Source organism: Cuculus canorus, chromosome 2 (assembly GCF_017976375.1).
Source record: "Cuculus canorus isolate bCucCan1 chromosome 2, bCucCan1.pri, whole genome shotgun sequence".
Taxonomy (NCBI): Eukaryota; Metazoa; Chordata; class Aves; order Cuculiformes; family Cuculidae; genus Cuculus; species Cuculus canorus.
Window position 1 is genome coordinate 107,212,653 of NC_071402.1, and position 20,463 is coordinate 107,233,115.

A 20,463-nucleotide genomic window follows, 5' to 3' on the forward strand; every position below is an offset into this window, starting at 1 on the left:
GAGTTGAGCATAGACTGAAGCAAGATTTTTTTTTTTTTTTTTTGTTCTTTCTCAGGTCATTTATTTTCTTATGCAGGTAGGGGGTCATGAAAAAGCATGATGTTCACCAACCATGAACAGTAACAAAGTAGCTGCCAAGCCTCACTCCGAACTCACTCAGTATCTCGTGTGTAATAAATAAACTGAAATCACAATTCAGTCACAAACAGAAAAGATTCAATGTTCAGTTAATATAATTGACATCAGCCAGTCTTAGCATTTCTCATCAGTTTTTGCAGCCTTGTCCAGTTAAGTGTACATTCAAATACTATGTATTATGCTACTGTCTTTATTGGATGGTATTGAAAGAAGCATCCAAGTGACAGTTCTCTTTCCATCAAGCCTCTCCTTAGGAATTTGTGAACTAGGAAAAAAAATTCAAGTCTGGATCAGCAAAGCACTTAGTTTTTAATGACATAGTTTTTACGTGATTTGTCGAATAGCCTTTCCATATGTGGAAAAAAAAAACCTAGGCTTAGGCTAAACCTAAGCTATTTAAAAGGTGGGCGCTTATGTGAACTTCGTGAAGGACAGAGTCATTCTGGGTGGGGTTAAAGTGGAAAGATATGCTTGAGTGAAAAGTTTGATATCTGGAGCGCACTTCATGCGAAAGTTTCCGTCAAACCATCCTACATAGCAACTGCTTTCAGTTTTTTTGAGAAAATACTTGTCATTTGGTGCCATCTTGTGGCTTCAGGAGAGAGAAGCAGCTTTGATGTTAAAATACCATTCTTTTGTTAGACGGCTTTTTTAAAACTATTAGAGTCTTAGCATTTTATGTGTTTATGCAAATACAGGGAGGAGGAAAACATGAATAAAAAGCATATACAGCTGGATCTTAGGAAATATTAGCAATATAGGTGCTTCGATTTAAGTTTTAGTATGGTAAAAGTCTGCAGGGAGCAGTTTTACACCTCCTAACAGTCATCGTGCACTCATGTAAGCTCAAGTTCAAATTGTGCATGTATCTGTATGTGGATGTTGTCATGTAAGCACTGGCAGAACTGGAACCTTGGACTATGGTCTTTGTAGATGCTTCAGCTTCTTAGGTGTTCCTCTAAGCGCTGCACTTTGTATCTCGCTCAAAGTGATTCCATGTTAAAATGCTGTTAAATAACTTCCTAAGCCCATACAGGAAGCGATAAAAGAGCTGGAATGTCATGCAAACTGTCTGCATGTAGTTGGTTTTTTCTTTGTTGCTGCAAACTGTTTCGTAACATCTCCTATGCATTTAAATATTGTGAAATATCTGTTTGCAGAACCTGAGATTCCCACAAGTATTACCATCAGAAGCACTTGTGGTACAGTGCAGTTTACGCACATAGGACTCACACGCAGCATCTCTAGAGCTCTGTAGAAGACCATGTAGTTCCACATGGCACAAAGCAAAAGACCAAAGACTTGGGAGTTTTTGGTAATTTTCTTTGGGAACACAAGGCCTATGGGATGCTTTTTCCTATCTCTTGTTTTTTGGGGGGAAGGAGCCTATCGCCAGATCAGGATAGGTGTGAAGTAGCCTGGTTTCTTCACCAGTTTTCTGAAGTGTTATCACTAGTGCTGTAGGCTTAGGTTCTCAAATGTCTTAATTACTTTATCCTTAAAATGGAAATTATTATACTTGCTGTTCTCTGGAAAAACTTGATGGAAGGGCTGCTTATTAATATTATAATTAAATAGCTTGAATTCTGTAGTATGCAGTATTCTTAATGTATATGTATGATATACAAATGTTTGATTCTATTTGCTTGTGTTTTGTGATAGGTGTGTATTTTTAATTGCCCTTGATAATGAAGAAAAACTACCTCCCATGTTTACATGCAGTACTGTTTGACAGAAGTATTTCTTTTGTACTTCTTCATAGTTACTGTTATATGAAAGAGGCTGGATGAATAGATGGAAGCCTTCAGTTTTACATGAAGGGGAAGGAAATATCAGAAATGTAAAATGGAGAGGACATTTAATTGCTTGGGCCAATAATATGGTAAGTACTTATCACTTCTGTTAAATAAACAAAAATACTGCTGCGTTATACTGATACATTATATGTTTAAATGTTAATTTCCAAAACATTGAGTTGAAAAATGGTACATTTAAAGAATTGAGTACAAAAGGCATTGAAAAACAGTGGTTTATATCCCATTTCTTCGTAAATGTTTCTTCTGCTGTTTCCTGCTGGCCAGTCAGCATTCTGCATGCAATTGCCACTTTTATATATTGAGAAATATAATATATATAAGAAATATTAATATATTAAGAAAAGTATTAATTAATTAATATATTAATTAATATATTAAGAAAAGTAGCCCTATATAAGACTATTGGGAGTGGTCACTACAGTGTACTGTTGTATAGCAGAGTTCTGACCAGTCTAATTTATTGAAGCAAACTGTCTGAGGAAGAAATGCCAATGTAATTCTTCTTTGTATGAAAAAAATAGAACATAACCACTACCCCCTCAGAAAAAAAATGAAAGTTGTCTGGATTTTGTAATTTGTTCTGAAGTGACATTATCATATTTACTTCTAATGATGCAGATTGTAAAAAATGGTGGTAATAATTTCTCATTTTAGTACACCATTAGAAAAGGCTAGACTTAGGAGAAAATAGGCCCTTTAACTCTAAGTGTAATTCATATTTTAAAGGGAACCGTTGCTTTCATGCTGAGTGTTGCATTTCACCTATCTCTGTATATCTAATTCATAGGTCAAGGTCTATGTTTTAAGGCTCAGCAGTGAGGGATATTTTTTAAGCGTGTATCATGTCTAAATTCCAAAGTCGTCTTTTAAAATGTGGTGAAAGAACTTCTGAAACATTAGCTCCTTTCCTTCTGTTGTTTTTGCCTCCTGAAGGGAAGCATATTTTTAAAGCCATTGTTCTTCTATTCCTTTCAAAACCAGTTTGATATAAAATCGCTAGAGGTAGACTTCTGTTTATTTTGCTACCCTTTAATAACTGCATTAGAATTGAAACTTCAACAAATGCTTGATTGTCATAACATTACCTGTTTTGAAGGCTTTGTTCTTTTCAGAGCCATACAATTAAAATATATATTCTAGGTGAATCTGCTGGGAATAGATAGGACAGTTGAGGAGAGATATCCCTGGAGATCATGTGCCACTTCAGAACACAGAATACTAATAAAATGTTGAGAGCCATCTGTCAGAGACAAAAAGCCATGATCAGGGCCTATCTTTCAATGAAAAATGAAATGACACTTGCCCTCCAAAAGATTAATATATTTGGTTATTGGCCTTTCCCTTCCCGCTTTACCTTTTTAAAAATTTCTCCATCCTCTAGCAAGGCTTTGTGTTGCATTTTCTTTCTTTCAAAGTCAAGGAAAATCTTTTATAGCCTTTTTCCTTACTGTCTGTGCATGGCTACCTAGCTCTTATTCTTATGACTTGTTTTTTGGCGTAATGTATGTGAGCTTGTTAGGCACTGGATGTCATCCTGAGATGGGCTTCAGGTTGTTTAGGCAAGGTCTAATTCTGCTTGTCTGATGCTCTGGTAATCCATGTTTGGTGTGTGCCCTGTTCTTCCTCCATGGCCAAGAATTAAGTTTTATGAACTGAGACACCTGAGAACCAAATCCTTAGAGGCATCAGGCTGCCTAACTCCCATCTGAACAGGTTTTAAGCTCCTTCATTATAGGGAGTTGACTCTGAAAGTTGTTTCGGTTCATGAATCAAATGGAATAGTTTTAATTATAGAGGATCCTACTCTATTGTTTTGAAAGGCGCTTTAAACGTAAGCTAGTTTATCCCATATAGGATTTGCCACATTGTAGAAAAACAGAAGGTGTGATGGAGGACGCTTTTATCTCAAAATCATCCCCGAAGACAAAATGGTAGATTAACAAAAGACAACTTTTTAAAAAAAGCAGTTCAAGCAAGATTGCAAATTTTATCAGATGAGCATAGCAAACATAAGCATAACCTCCTTGTTTATGTTACCCTGAGTTCTGGGTAAGTTACAGGTGCTGGGTGCAAGTTTTTTCTGAAACATTGATGGCTGTTAACCTGAGACGTGCCAGTAGGATTGTGTTCCATGCTTATAGATCTTTAGTGACGAAGATCACTAAAAAAAAATCCCAGCCCACCCCTATATCACTTACAGCTCCTTGTGATTTTTAAAAAAAAAAAAAGGAGTAAAAAAGGCTTAGATCATGATCCCCGTGTTTAGACTTTCTTACTTTAAAACAGTTGAATCTGTGCAGCTGGGGACATAGAAACTCACAGTGGGGGGGGAACAGAAACAGGCAGGACAATCTTTTAAATCAGTTGTGTCACTAGAAAAATCTTAACATGGAATGGCATCCTGGACCTTTCAAGGTCCCTTCCATCCCCTTTTCTGTGATTATGAGAGTTACCTTTGCTGCTCACTAAGCTCAAAGGAATACCTACTAAAATGCTTTTTTTTTTTTTTTGAGGAGTTTTGGTTTTAAATCACTAAGAACAAGTCATTACTTAACATGAAATTAATCTCCATTTTGGTATTGGAAAGGTTATAGCTCACCTTTTCTAAATGGCACAGAAAACTAATAGCTTTTTTTTTTTTTCCCTCAAAAATGACTTTAATCTTCCTTACTTTAAACTTCTTATTCTGTTAGTTTAGGAGATATCTAGTGGAGGCAGTGAAAAATCACAACATGCAAAGCCAAACATCATTTAAATATGCTTGCTTTTCTGTTGCAGTGTATGAGTAGAAATACATTTCTGGAGTAGTACAAGTTGGCTTCATTTATCTTAATGAACTGTTGCTTTTCATCTGTTCTTTTCCCAGGATGGAAATTTCTGCTTGTCTACAGGGGCTTTTATGGAAAAGCTGAGATTTTTTCATTTCTCCAGCAGCACCAGCCCAACCAGATGAACTTGTTCATGACTGGAGTTGCTAATCTGTCACTCATTACCTTATTCTATCTTTCATTTGGCATATGAATTTAAATTATCTAACTTACTCTAAATCCTACATTCCGTCTGTCACCTCCTGGGTTATAGATGGGTCTTTATATCAAAAGCTTTTTCTGTTGGCACGCCCAGTCCTACCCTGAAACATATGCCATAAGCTGCTATGGCTGCCTTGGCATACAAAATAATGTGAGATGTAGTGAGTAGGAGTTTGTCAACTGAATAAAGTTCTCTTGTGTTTAAACTTTCAGGGCGTGAAGATACTTGACATGATCTCCAAGCAAAGAATTACCAATGTGCCTCGAGACGACATAAGCCTTCGCCCAGATATGTATCCCTGCAGCCTTTGCTGGAAGGATAACTTAACGCTGATTATTGGCTGGGGAAATTCAGTAAAGGTGCAATTACCTGTCTTTGTAATAAATGCTTGCTGTTATCACAGACAAACAGAGGATTATTTCTGAAAAGCAAAGACAATCGAAAAAAATAGAATTTGGTTTGACTACAGTGTGCAGAACTCCTGCTGCCATAGAAATGTCATTGGACTGACCCTCATGAGGAGGAGGAGTGATAGACACCCAGCGGTCAGACAGATCTCTGTGTGTGAGCATGCAGCGAATGTAATCCTCAGGGACACTTTTCTCCTCTGTGCCTTGGAGAGATTTCCTCTTTTGAAAGCTTTTAGTGGGCTCTTGAATTCATTTCTTTTGATTAATATTAAGGAAGAACAATTTACTGTGAGGTATTTTTGGAGGGGCTGAGAAACTTGTGACATGATTATTTCAGTCAACCATGGGAAGAAAAGGGGTGGGGAGACAAGCTTCTTGGGGGTTTTTTTTCTGCTTTCAGCAGGGAACTGGCATTTCTGAGTTGTGTGCTGCAGACTGACTGATTTGATCATACCAACACCTGACATGAGTTTGTTACAAACCTGTTAGTTGTTTTCTAATAACAGACTGCTCACTGCACAGTGGGAAATTAAAAGTGCTCTGTAGGAGCAGATGGAAAGGGAGGATAAAGTGAGGTAGGTGAAGCATAAAAAGCTTTTGGAGCATTAAACTTAGAGTTTTACAAATGAAGATGTTGGTCCTAAGTTTGGCATCTGTCTTCCCCCTTGTATTATGTATCCTTCACAACATTTGGTATTTGCATTTCTTTATATGTACATACTCTCCTCCTGCTGCCGAGAGTTGCAATAGTGTATTCTTACTGAAATTGTGACATGATGAGACACAAAGTATGAGACAATACCAAAACTGAATTCACAAATATGCTACTCTGAAGAAATCCTGATGGGCAGACGTTTTCAGATTTCTCTCTTGTGGTCCGTCTTCTTTCTCCTCTCCCAGCATATTTATAAGGCTGTGGACTACAGTTAGAACTTCCCTGTCTGTTTTTCTTCTTCAGTGATGCATCATCACTGTTTTACAGCCTGTGTTTTCGAAATACAGAAATGCGTGTTGAGAATGCCTCAACTCAAAAAGGAGTTTCTGGTAAAAGTTAGTTTCATTGGATGAATTACATTTTTTTCATCATAATGATCCAAATTTCTGTTTCCTAGATTTGCTCGGTAAAAGAACGGCATGCCAGTGAAATGCGTGATCTTCCAAACCGCTATGTGGAAATAGGTATGATTGTATGAATGCGCTTTTCTTCAGTATAAAATAAGCTTTAGAGGTCTGTTTTCGCTTTCTAGCCTGAAAAGACTATTACAGATCAAAGGCAACATGTACTCATGATAGAAAAGTTTCCACCTTTTTAGTTGATGAGGTTGTAAGGATGTCCTCCTGCGTAGGCTGTCAGGGAGGGGACTGTGTTTTTAGGGAGTCTTCAATTCTGTGATCATTTAAAATAAGAGAACCTCGTGTGAACAGGTGTCTTAACTTTCCTTTCACTCAGTTTCCTACAGAGAACTTGTTTTTTCATCTTGGCTAAATGAAGATTGGTGCAGTAGTAAGGAGAAAATGGATGCTACTTTATTCGATTATGTGTTGTTTGACTACACTGCTCATAACTCTTATTTATTTTATTTTTAAAATTATCGCTTTGGTATAGTGCTAAAAATTGATTTGAATTTTTTTTTGTTGCCTTTTTTGCTTCTTTATGTTTTGTTCTCTTTTGCTTTCATAATCAGTTTAGGTAGTGTGAATATATTTTGGTATTGCTGATTAATAGTAAATATCTTGACAAAACTCATGTATTAAGTAAAGAGTAAAGTGAGATTCAGAGGAAATTTGGAGGGAAGAGGGGGGGGTCTAAGCAAAACGTCACAGTTGACCCCAGAAGCTTCTTCTGGGGAAAGGAAATACCTATGAAGAGATAGTGCTGGGAAGAGAAACAGACCCTCTTAGGGTGCTGCAGACCAGAGTCATCAACCGTCTGTAAACTTTGGTGCTTACATTCTGACTGCTTTGACTGACTCAAGTCAGATTAGGAAGGTGCATGGCATAGGTGTGTACTCTGCCTTTTGATTTCAGAAAAGAACTGTTTTTAAATAGCTTCTGAAAATCAACTAGGAGACTTGTTAAACTGTGTCTGGATATTGAGAGACTGTGGCATGCCTGACAGTTAACTGAGACCTGAAAGCTATTTGTTGTTTAAGATTATGTAGCCCCTACTAGAATAATTAGCTGTGGAATTCTATGATATTTTATAGAATTTTGTCAAGAAGAAGTTCAGTCTTGAATTTTAGCCTCAGATCTTCTGTATAATCTTGTCTGTACCTGTAAGTAGCTTTCAGAAAATAATTAAATGGTGTGACAAGTGAACAGAGGCAACTTCTAGTTCAGTTATAATGTGTCTCCGTGGAGGGAGCTAGTCTCACATAACTGTCTGTTGGAACTTCATTTGAAAACAAAAAAAAAGCTATCATCACATAATTTAGATGCAGACCTGAAGGTTAGAGATTTTTGTGGAAGTAACTTTTTCATCTCACAGTTTTTAGGCTAAAATCTTCTCATTACTCTTGATGACTGGCGTTTTATCTCACTTAAAATGTTAATGACATGCTTGAGATTTTTCTTTCTGAACCCAGAAAAAAAAAACAAACCAGGAGTGGAGCAGGAAACTTCATACTGGCTTCTCTGCTCATCAGGGTAATACACATGTAGTCTGTGATAATACAGTGTTTTCTCATGTCTCAACAGTGTCAGCTTTATGCTCTTTTAGAGCCCTTCTGAGGGCCTCAAAGTCCCACAGTATTATATAGTAAACTGTGATGGCATTACTGTATCATAAATGTTTCTTTAGTGGTTTGCAGCCCAGTGAATAAGGGAACAGCGAATTTCCTGCCTTGCAAGTTAGATACATAGGATCCTGTGTAACACTGTCCTACTCATCTTCTGATTCTGTCTTGACGCATAGCTATACTTACTGTGAGACAGGAAATAAATACTTTTATTTACCTTTTCTACCATTATGCTAAACCAGACAGCCTATAATATTGGAAAGTTATGCCACTGGAATGTGTCTAGCTGTTTTATTTTAAAGAAGATAATGCTGTGAGTATCTGAAAGAGAAATCAGATGAAGTATACAGGTCTCATGCACTGAGAGCTGTATGGCATTGCTAGTTTTATTAACATCTTTCAGTAGGTTAATGATGCTTTTCTTCGGTAATTTTTTCCATTGTCTCTGGCTGTGTGTTACAGTTCATTGCCTCTGTGGGTCTTCATTCAGTGTTGAAGATAAACTCCAGAGAAATGTTTCTATTTAGGTTTAAATGTATGTTAGCTGAGCAGATCCTATCAGTTCAGCTCTGTCAGCTACTGCTGTGAAGTAGTGTATTGATTAGAAAGTATTGGTATTGAATTACAGGCTTAACATGGACTAAATGCCATTGTGATCCTTCTTAAAGAGTGCTTGACCTCTGTGCTCACTCCTGATGCATGCACAAAGCTGTAGTGCCGGACAACTTCTGGTCTGAACAGGAAACTCTTCCTAAATGGGAGCCTGAGAGAAGGCAGGTTCCTAATGAACAAATTTGCTCGTTGTCTTTTCAAGGTGAAATGGGTCATCTAGTCTTCAGTTGTCTTGTCCAGTGGCTTGGGATTTTATGTACTTCCGTGGAGAAGTACTTTATCTCTGCCTCCATCACTCAAATTGTTAATGATAGTGGAAAATAAAGACTAACACTGGAAGTCAGTAAAAGACTTGATGTCAATTACAGACTTCCTATTTGATTTATTTTAGCCCAAATTTTATCTGAGGAATCTCAGCTTAATTTCTGGAACCAACCAGCCGGCAATCCTTCTTGAGCTCTAGTCTCTCCTCTGCTTTCCTCTCAATTGCCCACAAATTAGAATTCCAGTTTAATAATTACATGGTTTTGAGGATAAGCTTCTAACAACACATCTGTCTGTTTTGCGAGGGTATAGCTGTATAACTGCATGGCAAGTTACCATCAAGCATTGAGAGTACATATTTTGATCTAAAAAGAGAACATGGGAATATTTTTTGTTGTTGTTTGGTAAATTATGATACTGGAATCTACCATAACAGCATTTTTCTCTTTATATATACAGAACTTAAAGTTTAATTAATGAATGTGATGAGCAGGAAATTGTGTGACTAAGTATCATCAACTTCATATGCTGATTTATGCAACCATTTCAGTGAAGCAAGCCTGCTACGCTCTGAGAAGCAAATTGCCAGAAAAAAAAAAAAAAGGAAAAAATCCAGCTTATTTATATAGCTGATTCTGCTTAGACTTTTGCTCACCCTGTTTTACCACAAGCCAAACCAATCATTTAAAATTTCTTACTAAAGTTAGTGAAGACTATCTGGCTCCTGAATATTTTCACTGTTGGTTATCAAACTTCTCTTAGTTCTTGGTAATGGACAAAAGAGTTTTTCAGAAAATCAGCTTTGAAGCTTGAAACTTAAGCTCATGACTTTCCAGGTGTCATCAGGATTGCACAGGATTTCTCTAATGGTTGCGTGTGTCTGTAGCTACAGAGTTGGAAAGGCAATTTCCATGTTTCTAAAGATGATTTTTATTGCTATGTGAGATGGCACACGGGTAGGATGATTTCAGCATCACGGTAACATATTTTACACAACTTGACTGCAGGTAGAATAGCAAACTGTAACAGTGCTTACAGTAGGTAAAACATTTTTCTAATTTAATTGAAAGACTAGACCTCACGAGGTGGGTGATTGCTGCTATGATGAGGTAGCGGGCTTTTTTCCTAGTGTTTCTGATTAGTGTGATACTGTAAGTGAGATAAATTGTTTTGTTGCAAAATTCTTGCTCTTTTCCATTCGTTACTGGGAGCAATTATTTAGACAATAGCTGTCAGTGACAGAGGCTTTGCAGAGTTTTGGGTTTAAGTCTAGCTGGGGATTTTTATTCAGTGATTATGTCAGTTAACAGTATCAGTTTCATTCCCCAGCTTTGCTTTAATGAAAAGGCTCATACCCTTCGCTGTGTGGCATTTGATATTATACATAGAATGGTTGATTAGTGGTTGCAAAATTTTCTCTGAAGCTTTTCTGAACCTTCAACATTTGAACAAAATTAAATTTAAATATGACTTTTCCAACCATTTTCATTATAAATAAATGGTAGAGTGTGTGAATTCCAAGTTCGAAGCATCAAGTTTTGCTAGTCATTGATGTATAGGACCTGCCATTGATTTTAGTCTTGACCTACTTCTCTTCCTACTGAAATTCAAGGAAAAATAGTCCATTAAAATGCCATCGTGAAGTGTATGTGATCAGGTAGATGGTTGATTGATTTCACAGATAGTAGTACAGGCAGAAAATTTGCAGATAGTTCTAAGGATATTTGAGCCCAAGTAAAGGACCTTCATGTGGGTTACTTCACACTCCTCCCCAGAAGTTTACAGTTCCTTCTGAGTCATGGTTGACATTTCTGTAAGTGGGCAGATCCTGAGCTTTCTGCTTGGGCTCTGGCAGAGGTAGGTCTGCCCTGGAAAGCCGAATGTATGAAGGCTGTTTTTGGAGTCTTGTGGGAGATAGAAACCATTTGTAAGGAGATACTTAACTGCTGGGACAGATATTTGTACATGATGGATTTAAGAGAAAAATACAAATGTTAAAAAAAATGAGATTTGTATTTTCTTCAAGGATTATGTTGGATAGTACATCCAAAAATATGAATCTTCTTTCATTTCAACAAAAATATACTATCTGTATACATCTATGCTTTGTGATTTGCTTCTATCCATCTAAAGACAGTTTAAGTGGTACTTGTATGGGACTTTTTGGTCCTCTAGCTGGAACTGAATGTGCATACTGTGAGCAAAAAGAAAAAAAAAGTCTTTTTCTGTTTTATATCAAATGCAGCTGCATGAATGTGATCATAACTATGATGTATACTAAGGTATACTGAGGTTTTTCTGCGTAAATAACCTAGCTGAGTAAAAGCACTGATCGAGGACATACCATATTGAAAACAGTTAAGGGTATGTTGTACTGTGACGTACAGCAATGACTGCAAATCTTGCAGGTGCACCTGAAGTAGCTGGTTAAAAGGTAATTTTTGAATGTGTAATGGCATCATCCCAACAGCTAACAGTGCACCAGAGTTCTAGGTAAGCAGAGCCAGTTCATGATGCTTTGTGGCTCTGCTGCTGCTGATATACGAGTAGGCTACCTAAAAATTAGCTTGTGCATTGGCTTTTTCATGTCTTTCATAAAATCATATGGAATTAAAAAAACAGAAAAAAAATTATTTTTCTCTGTACGCTAAGTTTCACTTTAATTCACTGCATTCTGGTTCAGCTTCGTGCTTGCTTTCTCAGAAGGCACTGTTGAAACCTTGACCCCATTGAAATCAGTGGCAAAAGCCTCTGGCTGTAACTAGAATTTCACTCTTTTAATTTTTAGTGGAAAAGAAGGGGAATGAGGGGTGTTTTTGTCAGATTTGATTAAACAAAATAAACTTCTTTTAGTTTCATCCACTACATGTGTGTGGATCTTTAAATTCCAGAGAAAGTTGCTTTGTAGGGTTTGGGTAAATAATATAGTATATATGGTTTTATTTCTGTAATGTGGTGTGTGTCATCCATTTCATTTAATGAACAACAAGAAATGATTTACAGGCTTCTTTTTGCTTCGTGGTAATTTGTTTGACAGCTGTACATAGATGCTGAACAGAGAGTAGGTCCACTGTCAGCCTGTCTTTTGTCTTCTCTTATGACAGGCATAAACACATGTGACACGTGGCTGTACTTTGGTCATTCCCATTTACTTCAATACTGCATTTGTTTTAATTGTTTTAGATACTTTTCAAATTAACAGCATTTCTGCAATACCTTTGTGTTGGATTTTCTGGGGGTTTTGCCCTTGATCACAAAAAAGTGTCCAGAGACCAAGACAAATTAATCTATTAGTGTTCTGTGCAGCTGTAACTTCTATAATTTTTTTCAGTAAAACATTTTTGATTAGCTGCATCAAAGGTTTTTATCAGGTCAAGAAGCACTGCCTATGCCAGCTATTCTTTGTTCAAGTCTGTAGCAGCAGAGCGGAGCATTGTGTTTCAGTAAGGCCTCTTGAGGAGAATGAGCTGAGAGAAAGCTGAAAGTGAGACCAAGGAAACTGAACTCTATTTAAAAACAAAACTTGAAGTGATTATTATTACTTGTTAATTTATTTCTGTCTCACAGAACAGTACTACTGCTTGATCCTAAATACACCATTACATGACTTTACAAACATTTTTATTGGCAGATGAACTAAGGTTCCAGTGAAAGTCAAAGAAATACACATGATTTTATAAAACTGTCGCCGTAATCTTTATAAATGTGCCATTCACTACACTGTTTTCCTCTGCAAATTCAAACTACAATATTCTATGTGCCTTTTCTTGTCACTTTGTAAAGTTGACACAAAAGCTTCTTTGCTTGTCCTTCTAGCCAGCATTATGGATTTAACTTTGTATTTTCTTTTCCATGTTTTTTCTCCTACCTTCCATATTCTTTTAAAATGCCAAATACTAAATTTTAAACTGGGAATGAAATATATTATGTAGATGTGATTTAAAATCATCACTCAGAGCAACATGTGACACAGTCAAAGTGATCTCATCAGTCTTGCAGACTAGAACAAAATAATTATCTACAGGATTGCAACTGTGAACCCTCTCTCCTAGAAGAGATTGAATGCCTTGTGCCATGCATTGGTCCTCCAGTGATGTCAAAGAGTCAACAGTCATTAAGTGAGGACAGTATTTGTTTATTCATTGAGAGATAGGTGACAAATCTGTAATTTATTTGGCAGCATTTTTCTCTCCTTAAGCAGGACAATCATTTCTCCTGCTCCTTATTAATTACCCTGGCTGAAGAAAACTAGCTTTATTTTTAGTGTCATTATGCTACATTTTCTGTTTGCTTTGCTGAAATAATTAGTAACTATTTTAGTAAACAGTGGATATTAGTAATGTAGCATGCCTAGCAGTAAGCAAGGAAACTTTTTTTTTTGCCTACTTGTGTTTTGAGAGAAAATGGTCACGCATCTGATATTTTTGCTAAAGCATGTAGGTAAAAGCTTTTTTAATATAACAACTTGTATGATTCGTGTGTTGGGCCTCATGAGGGAGGGACTCACAAAAAAGGCTTCCGAGACGTTGAATGCCTGCAGTGTAAATCCAGCAGAATAAAACTAAATAGCTATTTCTGTAGCAGAGGTCTGCTTTAATGAGCTTTTTTTTTGTAAATACAGTTCAGCACCCTCTTTCTTTTTCTTTCACAAAATACTCACCATGTAACTGATTTCAAGACTAGTTTTAGGAAATTACATTTCCACTTTTATGAACAACAAAAGGGACTATTTAATTATATGTTTTCTTTGTAATGAGAGTATCTGTAAATCTTCCTGTGATGTTTAAGCCGATGATAAATAAATAATGATCCTGTATTTTCATGTGTCGTACCAATAGGTGTAACAATTGTGATTATCTTATGGCCACATGAGCTTGCTGCAAATATGAAAGCAGTGAGGATGTTCTGTTTATTACATATTTTATTAAATTTTTTGAGTTTGCTTCCTTTTTTTCAGTGTCATTACTGACCATTCATTTCAAATGTTTCATCTCTAGCACATCCTGGAGCACAAGCATTTCTTCTTGCAAGCTTTAATAGAATTTAATCTGTTAAATGTAGTTTTTCATCTCGCTAATCCAACTGGGAAGTCTATAGGTTTGTTATATGTATTGAGTCTTCATTTCTTTGAGGTGCCACAGCACACTCTTGATTGCCACTGAAAATCAGTTGCATGTTTTTCTTAAGGAGTAGTTCGTACATACTCATTTATTTAACAATCTGTTGTCTTTCTTGTTTTTCAGTTTTCCAGTTCGACACAGAATTCTATATCAGTGGACTTGCGCCTCTCTGTGACCAGCTTGTTATACTTTCATACGTAAAGGAGATTTCTGAAAAAACGGTAATTGTTTTTATGTTGCAGTTTCCTCATAGCACTAAACTACCCTGTGAGCTGGGGCTTAAACTAGACACACAGATCTGATTATCTGTTAAAAAATTTGCAGGCTGCTGGTAGTGAACAGTGCTTGAAACTTCTCTGACCTATAAAATAAGGTTAGTGAAGGTGATGTTGAAGACTAATATACTTACCTTTCAGAAGTCTTGTCTGGGTTCTTTTCTTTCTTGCAGGAAGCAGAGGAGGGTTTACATAGTCTTTCTTTTTCCTTTCTAATTCTGTTTTTGTCCCCCTCTCTCTTTTTCTCTCTTTTCTCTCTCTCTTTCTGCTACTTCTGCAACAGAAGAAATAAAGAATCTTTTTAAGCTGTAAGAGGGGCTTGATGACACTGCATCTTAAAAGGAGCGGGGTGGGATGCACGATTGCGAGCGAGTGGCGTTTTCTCCCTTGCTTCCAAGACCTTTAGTTGTGTACACCCAGGCACGTGTGTAGATGAGTAGAAATTAGAATTCATGTCAGCTGTTTTTACTGCACACGGGTGAGTGCTGTGTCTGTCTCCGACATTTATTTCATATTGCCAAATAAAAGGCGAGGCAATGGAGGAAATCCTTGAAGTTGCAGTGTGAGAATGGCAGATGCTCTTGATCATCTCTTTGATAGTACGTCTGCATCAGAAAACCATCACCATAGTAACCTTAAGCAACTGGGTGCACAAGTTGCTAGGCAATGAAATGCTGTAGGTTCAAACAAACGCTCAAGCCTGCTGCAATCAATAGGGTTAGCTTTTAGCGCTGCTGCAGGATGTAAGATTATTATTTATATTAAGGAGAAAAATACTGTCACAGCAGTGTTTCCCAAGAGAGCTGGTAGTCCTCTAGTGCAGGAGAATCAGTGAAAGAACAAATGGGATAAGGAAGGGGGAGGAAAAGATGGGTTGAAATGCAAAGAAGCAAGGAAATTGGGAAGCCACTCTTAATGAAGAATTAGCATTGGAAAGTGACTGATAAAGTTGTTCTGACTGCTTCAGGAAAGAAAGATGAAAGAATTTCAGGTGGTATAGTGGTAATAAAACACAGGGAAGAGGTTTTTTTTAATGTATTTGCTTTTAATTAGCCTTTTAAACAAACTTTGAATGCTGGACTTTGGTAACTTCTCAGTCCTCTGGGTAATTCTAGTAAGGAAACAGAATTATTCCCCTTTGTTTGTGTCTTGACACTTCAGAGCCTGAGCTGAGCTTTAAACAGAAATGCTGCTTGCTACAAATGCTGTTGGGTTTTGAGGAACACTATTCTTCCTACACTTGAATTCACAGCTTTCAAACTACAGTTTCCTACCTGTTACAAATTGGATCAGAATTGAACTCATGACTTGTTTTGATATTTTTTCTTTTCTTTATCTTTTATTTTTCCACTTGCACTGGAACAGTTAAATTGAGAAAAAACCCAAGTGTTGCTGCTGCTGAATGGGTAGGATAGAGCTGTATAAGTCCACTTTGTATATCTCCTCACTGTTTCATTCAGTATTTTGATATGAGTAGAAAATAAGGGATTGTCTTGGACTTTGACTTCATTAAAAGTACAGGTAGTTGAAGACAGCAGTTTCCTTTGGATAGAAAATGAAAATCCATGATGTCGTCTTACCATAACCACCTGCATTGCACTTGAACGTTTATATGCACAGGAAGGTTTTTAGATTATTCTTAGATTATTTTTTTTCCCTACTGCTGCTGGACACTTAAAAGTGCAGACTTAAACACCAGCTAAAAAATACCCAAGTTCATCTAGGTACCAGAATATCATTGATTCATACAGTTCTGTCCTTTAGGGTCTGAGCCCAGCTGAGAACGTCTTAAATTATTCTGTTGCTTGTTGAGTGCAATGATTCATGATCATTTGCAATAGCCCTGAAAACTTCTGTGACCAAGAGCAGAGAAGTAGTGAATGAACTCAGGGGAAGGGTTAGGCCTAAACCTCATGTTTTGCCTAAACCTCCTTCTCTGTGCCGATCTATTCAGGGGAAGGAAGCCAAGAGCAGAAGTAGCTTTCCTTTGTGTTTCAGATGAGGTTACAGCTACTCTGTGGAGCACAACTTTTCACAACCCAGTGCAACATACTGGACTTTTGACAATGTCTGCAGCTGTTGAATTTCAGCCTTGTTTGTAAATGGCCATTAGTTGGCATTGCTAAGGTAAGTCATGGAGGATGCAACTAAGATGTTTACATTTTTCTAGGAAGTGGAGTGTTGTGCAAGGCCTAGACTGGATATAGTGCAACCCCTACCTGAGTCCTGTGAAGAGATCTCTTCTGATGCACTAACAGTGCGAGGATTTCAGGAAAATGAATGTAGAGATTATCACTTAGGTAGGTGTTCTTAATACCGTTTTGTTTTATTTTCATAACTTGGTTAAAACAGACTTGATTTGGGAGGACTCGCTGTCCTTTTTTGGTTTTATGTGTTCTCCTTGAATAACTGTCTATAACTGCTTATGACACTGAAGTGTGAAATGGCAATCTACAAGAACGAGTCTCATGAAAGAAAATAAATGTGCATTTTTAAACACCATAATTTGTAATGCCATCTATTTAGTCCGACATACTGGGGAAGGCAGAAATATAGATCTCATTTAATATCCAGGATCATGGAAGGCAGTATCTTTGATGGAGGTATATTCAGGATGTGATCCCTAGGAGCTCTTGTGTCTCTTTGGACACCCAAGAGCTTCAGTAATAGTAAAGTGAGTGATACAGTGTCTGGAAAAGCTGCTTAGAGACAAAAATGGAATAAATATCATTTCAACAGCAAGATGCACCTGGATCAACTTAAAAGGGCCACTGATATTTAGCTTCCCTGTACTGACTGAGCTGTCAGCATAGAACAGACCCCAGAACAGTAAAATTTAGTGAATACAAACTGGAGTTTAGCAAGTTCAGTGTAGTAGATAGGTTTAATTATGTAACAGGCAGAGAGATATTAAGCCCTGGCACAATACATACCACTCTTTAAAATAAGATGGGATGGTTTTCTGATACATGTATTGTAGTTCAGAAAGATGTATCGCAAAGTTGATGCAGAATTCCTTGGTGAAGATTATATAGCTGTGTCATACAGAAACATGCCTTCTGGCTTTTAAAATCCATGAATCTGATTTTTAAGCATCATCTCTGGCAACATGATTCAAATCTTAGGCTTGGTGGGCCTCTTTGTGTACATCAATGCACTTAAGCCACTAGAAATGTAGTATATCTCCTCCTGATCTCCAAAACATCTCTGCAGCTATCAACAGAACTGGGATTTTTTTATACCTGTCCCTAAGCAGAACAGTGGTGATGCCCACAGTTGTAATTCTGTGCTTAATGAATTTCTAGTTAATCTGACATGTCTAATTTTTTTTATGGCTTTACAACAAGAATTATTGTGTGAATTGTAAATTAGCAGTTCAGAAATGTATTTGTATGTGTGTATAGGTACAGATAAAGGATGAGGGATTTTTTTTTTCCTGCACCTACAAAATATTGATAGTGTTTCTTCATGGGTTCTGTGGAAATAATAACTATTCTGAATTGTCGTCTTCTATGTTTGATTTTACCTTTAAGTACATTTTTACTTCGAGCTTACTCAAAAATAAAGGCTTATGGTATAAGCAAATGCATTATACATATAACCTTAACTTATAGCATTGCAAATGCATTGCTGTAATGATGTGCTGTGTCCCCAGGGGTTATGGCATCTATCATTTATGCTCTTGATGGCCTTGACCTTGATGGGGAGGATAAGTTTATTGCAGGCTGTGTAGTGTAATAGTCCTCTAAAAGTATAATAATGTGTTCTAAACCATCATAAAGTTTACACATAGTGGATGAATCAGAATTTGCAATAAGCTGTAATGATTTTTTTTTTGAAAGCTATTTTGCCATTTAAACCAGTTTTAATTTATTGGAAAATACAGCTTTCCAAACAAGCATGTTCTGCAGGAGTAGCCTTGCTGTCTTCCTTGCATCTCCTCTTTTTAAATTCCCCTCAAGGGTGTACTAAAAAGCAGAGCTTTACTTAAGGAAAAAATAATAATAATAAAACTGTGTGTGCATTTGCAGAGTATTCGGAAGGTGAATCGCTTTTTTATATCATCAGCCCAAGAGATGTGGTTGTGGCTAAAGAGCGAGACCAAGATGATCACATTGACTGGCTTCTTGAAAAGAAGAAATACGAAGTAATTCTTACAACATTCTTTCCTTCAGGCTTTCTTGGTTAAAAATTTGGGTGGGACAATGAACTTTACTCATTGATTTGGATTGGATAGTTTCTATTCCCACAGTCATTGACTAAATGCTTGTAAAGGGTAGGAGTTGACTATACATCTCTCCATCTCTCTGGAGAGATCATCTTCCTACTGAAACAACTGAACTGAATTGCACCCAAGTGAGGTAGCTGAATTAGATGCTGTGAATATTGCTTTCGGCATCAGATCTGAAATGTATTAGTTGTCACTGAAAATTATTAAATCTGGGGTTTGGCTTTAAAGAAGCAGAACAGTTAACTAATGAGCTACATGGATATTTTTCTAGATATATCCCAACTAAAGAGGAAAGGGAAGTGGACTTGGTAGGCAAGATTAGATTTTTCCTCTTCTATATTGCTTCCACTATAGAATAAAAAGGTTGTGTTAGGGTACTGTGCCTTGCTCCATGTTACTTACCTTCAGTTTTGAAGCTTTTAGAACTAAAATCACGTGGGCTCAAACTTTAGATATTGATGCTGAAAGTAGTGTTACTCACAAAAAAGCAGAAACAATACTAAAAAACAAGGGTATACAGTTCCCCTGGAAAAAAGCAGCTCAGTATTTGGTTGTGCAAATACTGCTGTGTTTAAGCATGCATATCTAAACATCTCAAGCAATAAGTTCTTACAGACAATTTCAACATGCACCCCTGGCTTCTGATGTCCCATAGTTAATGACTTAAAGCACTTGCTATGATGTAGAAAGTAACTTGCAAATTCTTATTTATGTGTTATTTGTTGGACAGCCGTTATAAGAAAAAAAACATGGGAAAGCTATTCAGCACGCGTTCCTTTTGTTAATGCAGTCATAATATTCCTTATGCAGATTTGTTTAAATCCTTGTGGATGTATTTGTATCTGAATAACAAACTCCAATGATGAGTGCAGTTTTGCAGTTTATGTAAATCACAGCATTTGGTCCCTGAAGAGTCCAGTAATTTGCAAGTGACAGCTGTGTGTATGCCTTTATGAAAGCCATTCAAGGTAGTAGATGGCTTGTGTGTTATGATATATGTTAAAGGTTTCATTTTGTTTGTAAAAGTGCCAGCTTTGTTTCTGTACATTTAAAAGAAGTAGAAGGACACCAGATGACACTTAAATATAAATCAGTCTGACCGAAGATGACTTTTGGGCTGGGGAAGGGAAAAGTAGCCCTTCCCACACCCCCTTTCTTGATGATTGTTTCACGGGTTTTGGTAGTGAAGGGTTCTCATTTGAAAATGATCCAATGCGATTGCATTGTCTGTTTCATTGTAATCTTGTGACTTGATCCTAATATAGTAATGTGGAGTGAACCCAGATGGACACAAAAGTAGTTTTCTCTTTGGTTGACTGCTTTTGTTTGAGTATGAATTCAAAGCTGTTCATCCAACCATGGCATTAAAAATTCTAGTGCTTCAAACACCCTGCTCTGAAAAATAGTTGATTTATGCAGTTCTAGAACTTTCTGTATTGAAAGTTTGTGTATTTGGCTAGTATCTCTGTTTTCTGCTTTTTGAATATAGGAAGCTTTGATGGCAGCTGAGATCAGTCAAAAAACCATAAAAAAGCACAAGATTTTGGTAAGTCTCATAACTTCTGTTCAAAACAAAGTCTCTGATTCCTCTGAAAGTGCTGTGAGATGCTACAAATATATTCTCTGTTCTGTATTGCACCAGACAACATGTATTAGGCCTTCTCCGACTAGCATTCGATTTCTTGGTTTCAGCTGCAGAACAGGAATGATAGTGTGTGAAATATGAAATAAGCTGGATTTTATGAAGGTGCTATTGACGTTAAAAAGAAGAGAATTCCCCTTCTCTGGTGTTTTTGTTTGGTCTTACTTTTGTATTAAATTTTCTGTT

The 20,463-nt window shown here is 36.9% G+C and overlaps 1 protein-coding gene across 1 annotated transcript in view; it reads left to right on the forward strand.

Moving 5' to 3' along the window:
- The window catches only part of VPS41 (VPS41 subunit of HOPS complex), a 104,734-nt gene that overhangs the window by 53,034 nt on the left and 31,237 nt on the right, over positions 1-20,463 (forward strand). Inside the window, exons 8-14 of the mRNA XM_009568485.2 lie at positions 1,901-2,020; positions 5,198-5,344; positions 6,508-6,574; positions 14,253-14,350; positions 16,575-16,704; positions 18,436-18,551; positions 20,125-20,181. Coding sequence (XP_009566780.2) covers positions 1,901-2,020; positions 5,198-5,344; positions 6,508-6,574; positions 14,253-14,350; positions 16,575-16,704; positions 18,436-18,551; positions 20,125-20,181 — 735 coding nt within the window. The remainder of the gene's footprint in view (positions 1-1,900; positions 2,021-5,197; positions 5,345-6,507; positions 6,575-14,252; positions 14,351-16,574; positions 16,705-18,435; positions 18,552-20,124; positions 20,182-20,463) is intronic.